Raw genomic sequence first — 12,537 nt, 5'->3', positions numbered from 1 at the left:
TAGCAGATCACATTTATAAAGAATGGGTTCACTTAATTCAATGGACACTGAAGCTGAGTGTGAAAAATATAATTTAAATGCTGAACTCAATCTACTAAAATGAAATATATAAAAAAAACTTACTCGATGGAGAGAGCCCTTCTTGAGAAGCTGATGGCAGTGTATAAAGTATATTTGAATTGACAAGTGTGACAGCGTCAAGCTACAGTGAATTTAGGCAGTGCAGTAAAGGATAAAATTAAAATATAACCAAAACTGTTAGTCCTATGGTGAATGTAAACATTCATGAGTAATCTGGAACTTGACAAATACAGTTTTGTTTAGTACATGTGGCAAACGCTACTATATTTGGGTCTTTAGTAAAATTAATATTTCTTCCTCTTACACAAAGAACGTTGTTCAGTACTGAGATATGACAAAGGTAATAACAGTAGCAGAATCACGTAATGAACAGAATTCCTGAAATAGGAACTCCCAAAAGATGCGAGACTAGCATTTTTCTTAAATCGAAGTTTGTTAATTTGACATGTCACTTTCCTATTTTTCAAACACTAAACAGCTGAATTAAACAGAACCAGCTTGTTACATGAAACTAATTCCAAAGTACAGTATCTTCCACCAGCTGATCAAGAAATTCTCTGCTCTGTAACCAAAATATTTAATGCTGGTATCACAAAAGCTCAGCACTGGACTCCTTGTTTAATGAGTTCAAATGCTTGCAACATGTATCCTAAAGATCTAATGTTTCTTTGAACTGGTCACGAACTGCTAATGCTCAAAAACATAATGAAAAATTATTTCTTTGTATAATTCAAATTAACTGCATACTAGTTCTAAATAGACGCGTGTAAGAATGACTTTTTCGAGAATTTTTGGAAAATATTTAGAATTTAAACAAGAACAAGAATTTTCTCTAATAGACTGTAATCACAGTTTATAACACTAATCATTTATTTTACAATGCAATGAACTGTACTGCTTATTCATCTTAATATCAGAAACATTTCCATAAATTATTGTACTTTAAAAACATTCACTTGTAGGAGTGTGTCCTTTTTAACTACTTGTTATTAAAAAAATCTTCAATATCAATTTCACGTCCTTTCTCGCAACTTACGGCATATAAAAATGTTATACACATGGTGGTTAATAGGAACACACAATAAGTTTCAGAAAGAGGAAGAGAGAGAATTTGTCAATAAGCTGGTTTATGATAGCTTTGCCTGCAATTACAGTCATAATGTATTGCATTATACTGTGAAAAGTTAAAGCTATACGATCAATGTTCCAGGCTGAAAAAGTGAATTGAAAGCAACATTTTTTTTTTTCAATTCAATCTCGAAAATTCAAGACTCGCACATGCCTAGTTCTGAGCATTAACGTCAAGTAAATTACCATGTAAATGTAAAATGTTAATACACTATATTAGATGTAACATATTCTTTGCTGACATACTGATAAATGGACTGAGAATTATGTGCAACCATAAAAATGACAGATCAGAACTCATACAGACTCCAGTGCTTTTAACATAAGCCTACTTTAAATGCAGCAAAGAATCTGATAGATTCTCATAACACAGAGATAACATGAAACTGTTAAACTAATGATAAAGGATGAAGAAAAAAAGCTTAACACTTACAACTCCAAGGCTTTCCTTCTTGTTTAGCCGTAGTTCTCGTAGCATCTGATTACGTTGTTCCATCATTAGTGTGCGTTCATAAGTGTAGGCCGAAATATCACTATCCGTCTGAAACAGAAGATGATCTGATTAAAATACAAAATACCAAAACATATACTGCAGTGAAGAATTATTTAAATTATATGTAGAACTTTAACTGTGTCTATTCTAAGTCTATTTATATTTCTAGAATCGTGTAAGGTTATAATGAAAGCTGAAATATTGAAGCCAAAATTAAAAGAAGAAAATTTTTTTAAGTTTATTTATTCATTTAACAATGTGTACTGCTAATGTTATATAGTTTTAAATGAGAAGTTATATAGATGGTCAATTTAAACCTGTAACATTTTGGAAAACCAATAAAGGTAGCAAGTCTCATAGATAAAGTTTATCTGGGCACCTAATGAATGTGAAGACATGATAACAAGCAGACTGCAAAATCTATTATGAGTTGGGTATTCATTATGACTGTAGAACAGATTCAGTTTATGCCTTGACTTCAATAAAATAGTAATTTTCCACAGGTATGCAACAACAGCTAATTTATTACACCTTAATTACATCTGATCCCCACTTAATGGTGCCTGCACCTTGTCATAGTGGTGGGGCTCGAGTACCTCAGTGATCCCAAGAGCTATGTTGGCGGTAGCATAGCTACTGGTAGGGCCTCCCTAGCCAGATTGGTCGAGGGGGAGAGGTCAGAATAAGACAGGTACCCTGGTCCTCCAGGTTGGGGGTTGGTCGCAAGGCTAACAACCTTGCACCGTAAAAAGGAAGATGTTTCGAAACCTCGATCAGAGCCTCGGACAGACAGACCTAACAGAGGACCGAATGGAAGAGGAGAATTGAGGAGGCCATGGACCGAACACGGACCGGAGAGCCATAGAAGAAGAATAATTACATCTGATATTAGTTACTGAGGAATACTTGACATATGTGATATTTTAGGTATTAATGGATGCAGTTCAACTTAATTATGGTTCAGTGAACTAAAACAAATGAACTGTAAAATGCTTGCTTTTACAATAACACGTAAATACTCACCATTTCTACAACCTCCACTTCGGCTTCTATCCTCAGGTGATAAAGAAACATCTTGAGATCTTTTTTCATTTGGATAGAATTGTCCTCCATTTGTGCGACTGTGAAGATGCGCATTCGACAGTTTTTCCAAGTTCGGTGTTGCTTTAACAGGAACGGCAGCAGCATGAGTAAACCCCCGTCATGCACAATCCACCAGATGTCGATGTTTCCAACCACCTATACGAATGTAAATGCCGTATTACAACACCATACTTTGTGATATAACATAATTCAAGCCTTGGTGTCTTGAAACTTGAAGGTTTTCAAAATCCTCTTTTACGCAGACAGTAACTGGAGCATTTGTCAATCAGGCCTTTAGCTTCACACAAAAATAAAAATGTAAGGCAAAACATCTATGCCCAAAACAGGATTGGAAGTGTAATTACAGTGTAGGCTAATGCACTGATTCAAAAAAGTTTTCAATTTATGGAGCAGAAGGACATCTGTGGAAAAATATGAAAAATTTATTCTGTCGTCACTTGAACTAGGAACACTATTACTAACAAAACATATCATGTCATGCTATATTACGGTGCGCACATCTCAACAAATTATTTAATTGAAGAACACCTTGGTCCAGATCGTGAACACCAGTGTTCCATGGGAGCACAGTTTGTGAACCAGTTATACGATCTGACTGACTATATCAGAATCATTTAGTTGGTCAAGAAATTTCTTATCTGTTATGTAACCTGAAAATTCAATGCTTTGCACACAACTGTATGATGGTTAGGGCTCTACACAAAACCCCCAGGCTGGATGACCATTCCTCTTCAGCTGTCTGTGACTGCCCATTCACATTCCCAGTCATTCTCCATATCTGGAGCCCATCCACTCCACACATAACCTCAGGATATGCCATACTATTTTAACAAAGGAAGTACTTAACATGGTGATGTTATATAATGCTGATGATGTTGATAATAAATTAATCAATCAATGGCAGGTCATGTTGCAGCAAGCAATTAGAAATTGTAAACCAAGAAGATCTGTACCTTTTCACTACTGTCTGGGAAGAAGTTTATGCCCTTGGGAACAAGCAGTGCCATGCGTGCAGCGGCCACATTGCGAACAGTTTGCAAGAACACCTGCCAAGTCTTCTCATCTTCTGACTGACGCCATCCATACGGCCAGCCGAGGATTACGGTATTAGGCTTCATTCCCCCCAGACCTGTCGTCTGGATTCTAAACATGTGATATATAATTATATTTTTTAATGAAGGTAAAAGCACCAGAAACCTCAAGCACAATAATAACTCATTCAGACTCTATTAAATGTGGCCCTTACACATTAATAATTTTACAATAAACACTTCTAGTTCATTGACCGAACATGATAAATGTTATCCAAATTTTTCATCAGCAATAACAATTATGCTGTATGGGTTACATCTGCATCATAAAATAAAATAAAAAAACCTTTCTACACTGACAGATCTTAAAAAGTAGCTTGCTACATCCTACATGAAATCTAAGAGGAACTTGAACCAACTGGTAGACCATTCTATGTAATATTATACAAAATGTAGATAGCATGATAATTCACAGAATTACTTACATGTAATGAAACAGAAGAATTAATGCCTACCTACTTGTCTACGTACTAAAGTACTTCCTTACTCAAAAGATGCACAGAGTATACATACAAGTGACTTAATCCATCAGTAACGTTATATGCAACCAGGACATCTACAAATCCCTTGACCCTTTCTTCATCCATAGTACGTCGTAGACTCTGTTTAGCAGCCATTGCTTCACCAACACCTCGAGTATAGTCTCCTCTGATCACAGACACACAGACTGTAAGGCCCTTGCCTGCAAACAATTATTCTGTTATATTTCACACAATGATAATATTGTATGCCTTCCTTCTAATTTGCAAGTTTCATAACATGACTTTTACACCTGACATAAAATTAGACACATACTTAAGTAGCAAATTGTGGTCATGAACCTTGTTTATCGACAGACATGACCACCCCCTTTTATGTGTGATATACAGAGAATACACAAAGAGTTTAGTTTAATTAGTCCTACCACCTTCATCACATTATGAGGCCACTGTATGTAACGACTATTGGGATGCTACTCTGTGAACTGTGCCCAACTTACCAGCCTTCAGCTGAGCAGCAAATGCAAACAGTTTACGATACTTTGGCACCAGATCTGAAGTAAGCTTTGCAAGAATAAGAATCTGCGGACGCCAGTTCTTGGTGTGCGGAGGCCCTTCTTCCAGACGTAAGAGACTGTAGCGTGCCGCTGAGAGGGCCAGACCTCTTATTCCATCTCCCCACTCCTTCTCTGCTCTGCGCAGAAAATAAAAATGTTACCAGGAAATTTATAAATACAATTTATAATAATATTAAAAGCTTACAGATACTTCAGAAGGAGTTTGGTTGGTTGATTCCTTGGGTTGCTTGATGATGATGATGATGATGATGATGATTCAAGTGCAGAGATTATATATTATCTACTGGGATAGAGAAATGATTGTCAATGGTGAACAGATAAGGACTTTGAAGGAAGAAATTATGGATTTTTAAAACCACTATACGGACATTCGCCTTATGAGACTAAGTAAAATCACATCATAAGATTTCAGTCAGGATAGTTTGCATCCTGACTGATGCTTCACTTAGATATACAGAGTAAGTGTCTAGAATGTTACTGCTTTGGATCAAAGGAGTTGGAGATAAAATGATTACAGTGGTTTCGGCATATTTTAAGAATAGATACGCATGAGTCAGGATAGCTCAGTCAGTACAGTGACTAGCTATGGGCTGGATGACTGGGGTTCGATCCCTGACGGGGGCAGAGGATTTTTCCTCTAGCCTCTGCGTCCAGACCGGCTCTGGGGCCCACCCAGCCTCCTCTACAATGGGTACCGGGGTCCTCTCCCAAAGGTAAAGCCGGCCGGGGCGTGATGCCGACCACTCATCCTCATCTAGTGCCGAGGTCAAGAAAGAGAGGAGCTATACCTCCACTCACCCCAAGCGCCTACATGGCACGTAGCGGAGCAAACTTTACTTTACATATGAGATACCTAAAAAATTACCTAGATTTAGAAATGAAAGGCAACAAAGTCAAATGATAAAGGTGACTTACTGAAGTAAATGATAGTACCAAAAGCAGAACAGAAGCATAGACTTAGACAAAAAAATTTGGAGGCTTTTCATTCATGGACCTACTCAACTGATGCCAGTATATCTTGCACTAATGCTTTAAGTTTATTTATATTTTGTTCAATATGTATTCCATAACTAGCTATTTTATTATCCTCTGTTGACGCATCTACTGAGTAGGTTTTTTGTATGACAAAGCCTCCTCTGTCCTTGTTTAAGTGCTCCATTCATAAATGTTTCCATTATTTCTTTACTGTATTTTGATTATCTTCTCTTACTCCGTACCTCCAGCGATCACTGCTTAACACATTCATCACCCTGTAAAACTAATTTATCTTCCAGAAACCAGTCTCCAATACCAACTACGTGTTACTAACCCTCTGTATTCAATGTATTTGTAGATGCAGCCTGCCATGCCCATGGCTAACAGGGCATAATACCAACTTGTCATGAACATCACGGCAATGCACAGGGACAAACCGAAGAATGACAGTGACCTGAAAGAGGGAAGATGTTGTTAATGCCTGAATATATTGCGTAGGGACCAGTAGCAGACTCTTGCGGACATGATAATGAAATTTGGTTCCATAAAAAATGTAACATTTCTGGAATAGCTGAGTAATTATTAGCTTCGCAAGAAGGAGTAACTTGGTCCGTCATATTTAAAAATCTTAGAATTCCTAGCAAATGTTCTATCACTGTAATATAAATTCAGGAATGAATCAGAACCACTGCAAGTTAACCCTTAATGTGTGGGTGGTTATAATTTTATTTGCAAGTTTAATAAGAATACAAGGATATATTTTGAGTCATAGAGTCCTTTAAGTAATGTTCTTTTATGACCACATGAATTACTAAGGAAACCCTTGATTTTGGTTCACATAAGCTTCCCCCATTTCATGTGCAATGTACTATGTTACCTGCCAGGCATACAGCTGAGAATTGATCACGCAAAACTGATGTTTTGGACCCTATGACCTATGGTTTGATGCATCTGAAAACCAGTAGTTTATCTTCTAGTGCCATTGCTAGTAAAACGAGAAATAAAAGTTAGTTGTTTATCAAAATTTTGAAGAAGAATATACCACTCACCGTGAATGTCTCTAATGCTCAATGTAAACAGAAATTTGTGATAATATTGTTGCAGAAAATAAAAAACAGCATGAAAGAAAAAGTTAAAACAGGGATGCAGTAATTCAGTTCAATGTTCCCAATCCTGCATTAAATCATGTCGCATACATCATATTAGCTCATCAGGTTCTTCACAATTTTACTGTTTTTCAAATGTGTGTACACATGTAAAGCACATAAGTAATTTAGCAAATATTACAGTAGAGAGGTTGGCATACCTGTTTCATATTATTAAAACTGGACATTAAAAATACCTACACGCAGACATGCAATGTGACGGTTAGCACTCTGGACTTTGAATCCAGCAATCCGAGTGCATATCTCGGTGGGACCTCCAGCATTTTGGCCACTGGGTATACATATAGGCAAATATAATGCAGATGAACAATATAACAATTGGTCAGTCTGATATTCATCTTATAGCAATAAATTTCCATGACTCACCAATGATAGTACTTGAACCTGGGCCTCCAGTTAGGCGTTCTAAGTAGTGTCTGGAGAGCGCAGGCTAGGTTTACAAAGCCGTAACACATCAAGAAAAACATGGATAAGAGTGGTGCCAGGTAATCCACATTGCCCAGCAGAATGCCACACTGGCAAATGAGGATCGTGAGAATGAGGGCTCGTGTCGGCTCTCCTCGTCGCGATGACACGGCAAATGGCGCCAGAAACGGAATGATACCATCTTTGGCGATAGCCTGAAGTAATCGAGGGGCACCAGTCAAACTCTGCAATCCCGCACCAAGTGTAGACAAGAATGAGCCAATCAAGATGACCCACTGGTTAGGCCAAGCTACATTTGCTACCACGAGCTTCCCACCAATGCTCTGACCAAACCTACGACAACAAAAAGTTTTCTTGTCATCACACTGCACAGAGTTGCTGTAAAGCTTAAAGGGATGTTGTTATAATATACAACTTATCAATTACAAAGAAGTAATGGTAATGTTTGCAAACACTTGGGTAGTAAAGCTAAAGACAATATAGGGAAAAAAATTCTTAGGATAATATATATTTGAACAAAAGAAAAAAAATGTTAACGGCTTAAAGAAGGGAATTGTATAACGAAAAGCTTCAAGATTTCAGGTCTATCTTAATACTTTTGGGATAATTAAATTGAGGCTAACGAAATGCAGCACACATGGAAGAAATGAAAAATTAATACAACATTTTGGACCAAAAGCGTAAAGGAAAGAGACCGTTTACGAGAACTGCACATAGATGGCAGAACACGATAAAAACGGACTTTTACAAAGAGAGGTTGTGAAGCACTGACATGATTGAACTGGCTCACAATGAGTTCAAGGTTGGACTTTGGTGAATGTGATAATGAACATTTGAGTTGCATAAAAGGAAAGAATTTTTTGACTGAAAGTGGTCAGTGACTGAAAGAGTGTGCAATATGTCACTGTCAGTCTGCTGCTCATTCCTCCAGGTAGCATGGTCCCAACCACCCACAGCAGCAGCTGTAGTAAAGACTCGTAGCTTCACGCCACCTGCCTGTTATTAAAATTGCACAACCCTGCACATGGCCTTCTACAAACGGAATCTGCATTGGTGTGTTTCAAACCCTGACAATGTTTGAATGAAAAGTTGTATTCCTGGACATGCTGGATTTTGCAAGCTCTTTGCCCTTCCAGGTTTCTGAAATTAAGCAGCCAGGTCAGGGTGCAGTGGTATGCACGTAGATGGAACTCTTGTCCACAGAGCATTTCGTCGAAGTGTTGTAGCGTCTTCAAAATAAACGCTAATTCCCAATGAGTCACATAATAGTTTTTATCAGTCCTGGAAAGGCTCTCGCAAAGCTATTTGTTCCTGGTCATCCTATATTTATGAAAATACAACTCCAGTTCTGTCATTAGTTGCATGTATGTCCATGACAAACTTGTTGCCTGACCACAGGCATCCTAAGATAGGTACCATACACAGCAGTGACCAGAAAGTGTCTCCAGGGATCACTTCTATGTCCGCTTCTCTTCTGTGAGTTGGATCAATGGTCTCAAGATGTCAGAAAATCCACCAACAAACCTCCTGTACCAGGTACTGACTCCTCGATTCCTCCTCATTCCTTCACGTCCTCAGTCATTCTTTGATTTGAAGATCTTAGCTATGAATTACTTCCACTCTGGTTATGAGTTCACTTCTCATGACTCCACCGCTATTACGCTCATCACCACATCAGCAATCCTCGTGTCACATTAATCCACTGTCCTCCCAACCATGACCTTCTATGAACTTAGATACACTGTGCAGAGCTAAGCTTTGGCTACTGAAAAGTCTCGCACTTGTTCTTGAAGCTATGATGCATTTTCAGTTCTTTCCACCATCAGCCAGAAGTGAGTATGGCGCAATTTAGAAGCTGGCGAGAGCTTCCACAAGTCAACACATGCAACATATTGATGTCACTGTGGGTGGAGGTAGGGGGGAGAATCACGCAGCCGACTGGGCCTCTGTAACAGGATCTTCTGACAATGTACAAACTTACTCCTCTCTCAAACCTATTAGAACTATAATGCAGACTTTACCATTTTGTTTTACTCACTCATTTTCTGAACCACCATGAAGTTAGTTAATTGCCTGACAGGTCTATTTAAAATCTTCTTCTTCTTTTATGGCTCTCCGGTCCACGGCCTTGTCAATTCTCCTCTTCCATTCTGTCCTCTGTTAGGTCTGTCTGTCCGAGGCTTTGATCGAGGTTTCGAAACATCTTCCTTTTTACGGTGCAAGGTTGTTAGGCTTGCGACCAACCCCCAACCTGGAGGACCAGGGTACGTGTCTGTCTGTCCTCTCCCTCTCGACCAATCTGGCTAGGGAGGCCCTACCAGTAGCTATGCTACCGCCAGCATACCTCTTGGGGTCACTGAGGTACTCAAGCCCCACCACCACGACAAGCTGCAGGTCTTATTAAAATAAAGGAACAAAATGCAAACCTTTTCTAATGCTATGGCAGAGAATATTAACTTACGCAGGAACGGTTTAAGGAGGTGAGTCCAAAAGAAGGTTAAAGCTGGTTACTATACGGTTTTTGTATTATTAATGAAAACTATCGACGACCTGATTTTAGGACATATGAATCGCAAGACGCGGGGCAAAAGAAAGTAAAGAAGATGACTTCATGCCTTGAACATTTCCCTGAATTTTTCAGTTTTGTCAGATGCTAACTCACAGTCTTCCCCCCCCCCCCCCCCCCCCCCCCCGAGTTTCAGTAAGTGTTAAAGAGACAGATATAGATCGTTGTATAATAGTTAGATGAAACAGGAGTACTTACTTGTCTCTGAGCAGAAGGTTGTCCACAGTGCCTGCAAACAGCAACACAGCTGACAGGTACACTGTTGAAGTGGTCAGGATGGCACATATAGTGCCCACGGGAATTGATTTTTGAGCATCTGCTAAGTCACCAGATCTATTGGAACCAGCCATGATACCTAAGACAAAAGGCAAAATTAAATAAATCTTTTCATGGTCGTAGTCCGACTTCTTTAGCTCCATCTAATTCATAACCACAGATCACAGTATACAGAGTGAGCACAAAAGAACTTCACACTTTTGAAATGATATAGAAAACAAACGTGGAATATTTAGAAATTTATACCCACACCAGTCAAAAGGAAAACTTTCAAAGTTTTAATTAAAATGACCCAGGAGATTGTTGTTACAGCACACCTCTGCTAGATGGCAATAATTTTGAAAATGGCTAACTCACAACAGAGGAGTTGGTGTGTTCTGCATTTAGAAGAGAGGTAAGAAAGTCTGTAACAGCTGTGTGACGTGCATTTCATACACAATTTCAAATCAGAAATGCCATGGCTTCACATTATTAGGGACACAATGCACAAGTTAGGGACGAATTGGATTATCAACTCAACATCTGGCATGTGACCTGTGGAGCACGTATCAAGTTCTAAGTAGGTCACATTTGTTTTCTGTATCTTTTAGAATGTATAGAGTTCTTTTGTGCTCACTCTGCAAATATCTGCTAGAGAAGATTAAAAACATTTGAACTTGTTTCCTATGCATCACAAAGCAAAATATAAAACATATTTCTTCCATAAGTGGCACAAAGTTCAGTGAAAATACAATGCACATGTCTACATAGTTGTATTGTATGCTGTTTATTGTTTCATGAACTGCCATACCAATACGCAGAACACGGTGTCCGCAAATGGAGGTCATTTTATCGAAGTCACGTAGAAAGACAATAATTTGAGTTTCTTTAGAATACCTGTGACTGATGGAAAGAAGATGCCAATGAGAATTGTGAAAGATGTTGTGATGTCAGCAAACACCTGATTGTACACTGGCCGATCCAGTGGCTCTATTTCATCCGGATCCTTGGACTGTGCAATAAACTGACCCAATTCTAGGAAGCCGTCTTGAATATTATCTGAAATTCAATAAAAAAATCATCACTGACTGCTCAAAATGTTTATCATCTCAAGTAATTTATAAAGTGTCAAGGAGTTACATACAAACATATGTACTAATTATTTTGATTGTTTTACATGGTTATGAGACGTTTTCTCACCCTAAGGAAAGAACATGCTTTTTCAAAAGCACTCTAAACCAGAGTTCTAAAGAAATTTGTTTGGCTCTAAGAATTAATTAAGTGGGATACAGATAATTATATTACATAATTAATTTTATCCCCACTTAATGGTACCTGCACCTTCTCGTGGTGGTGAGGCTCGAGAACCTCAGTGACCCCAAGAGCTATGCTGGTGGTAGTATAGCTACTGGTAGGGTCTCCCTAGCCAGATAGGTCGAGGGGGAGAGGTCAGACTAAGACAGGTACCCTGGTTCTCCAGGTTGGGGGTTGGTAGCAAGGCTAACAACCTTGCACCGTAAAAAGAAGATGTTTTAAAACCTCAATCAAAGCCTCGGACAGATGGACCTAACAGAGGACCGAATGGAAGAGGAGAATTGAGGAGGCCATGGACCGAATACGGACCGGAGAGCCATAGAAAAAGAATTAATTTCATAATGTTCTACTGTTCTAGCCATACCAAAGGGTTAAATAAAAGTTTTTCCTTTTCAAAGTAAGTTTCAAGTCACAATCTCTTTATTTCATGATAATACAACTTACCAAGGAACACTCCACTAGACAGGCCCTTGATGCCACGAACCTTAGAAATGTTATTTGCCTCAAAATATGGATCACATAAACTTGCATTAGCAGATGAATTTCCACAAAAAACCTGATAAAGAGGGCCGGACGAATTCTTGTGGCAGTCGTCCAAGCTTATATCCTTGAGGAGACGCTTTCCCAGAACACACATGCTGAAAAATCAGGACACACTTGCTAAACATAAAAACTGGTTTCATCTCACTCGCAACCTGACATTAGTACAGATGCAGCTATTGCAAACTTTGTGAATGATTAGTATTAATATAAATTTTAAATTTGTTGAATTACAAAAATACTGATGAGCCCATTCACTGATCTCCATGCATGAACAGTGTGGATGATAATGAAATTCAACCAAATCTATACTCAGATCCTCAGACAGGGCAAAAAAGGAA

General features: G+C 38.6%; 1 protein-coding gene across 11 annotated transcripts in view; it reads right to left on the bottom strand.

Moving 5' to 3' along the window:
• Positions 1 to 12,537, bottom strand: part of kcc (solute carrier family 12 member kcc) — a 412,357-nt gene that overhangs the window by 34,002 nt on the left and 365,818 nt on the right. For all 11 annotated transcript variants that reach the window (XR_015535047.1, XM_087348454.1, XM_087348456.1 and 8 more), the window contains 10 exons: positions 12,101 to 12,294; positions 11,240 to 11,401; positions 10,286 to 10,442; positions 7,462 to 7,854; positions 6,264 to 6,383; positions 4,877 to 5,070; positions 4,411 to 4,579; positions 3,760 to 3,949; positions 2,726 to 2,941; positions 1,643 to 1,750 (listed from right to left, as the gene is read on the bottom strand). Coding sequence is in view for 10 of the 11 variants with exons in the window: in XM_087348454.1 (XP_087204580.1) it covers positions 1,643 to 1,750; positions 2,726 to 2,941; positions 3,760 to 3,949; positions 4,411 to 4,579; positions 4,877 to 5,070; positions 6,264 to 6,383; positions 7,462 to 7,854; positions 10,286 to 10,442; positions 11,240 to 11,401; positions 12,101 to 12,294 (1,903 nt within the window). In the remaining variant the exon portion in view is untranslated. The remainder of the gene's footprint in view (positions 1 to 1,642; positions 1,751 to 2,725; positions 2,942 to 3,759; positions 3,950 to 4,410; positions 4,580 to 4,876; positions 5,071 to 6,263; positions 6,384 to 7,461; positions 7,855 to 10,285; positions 10,443 to 11,239; positions 11,402 to 12,100; positions 12,295 to 12,537) is intronic.

This window comes from Zootermopsis nevadensis, unplaced genomic scaffold (assembly GCF_977971745.1).
Source record: "Zootermopsis nevadensis isolate Lab colony 2312 unplaced genomic scaffold, Znev_1.0 Znev_ptg000013l, whole genome shotgun sequence".
Classification (NCBI taxonomy): Eukaryota; Metazoa; Arthropoda; class Insecta; order Blattodea; family Termopsidae; genus Zootermopsis; species Zootermopsis nevadensis.
Note: the sequence above shows the minus strand (reverse complement) of the source record. Positions and strands in the feature narration are given on the sequence as shown.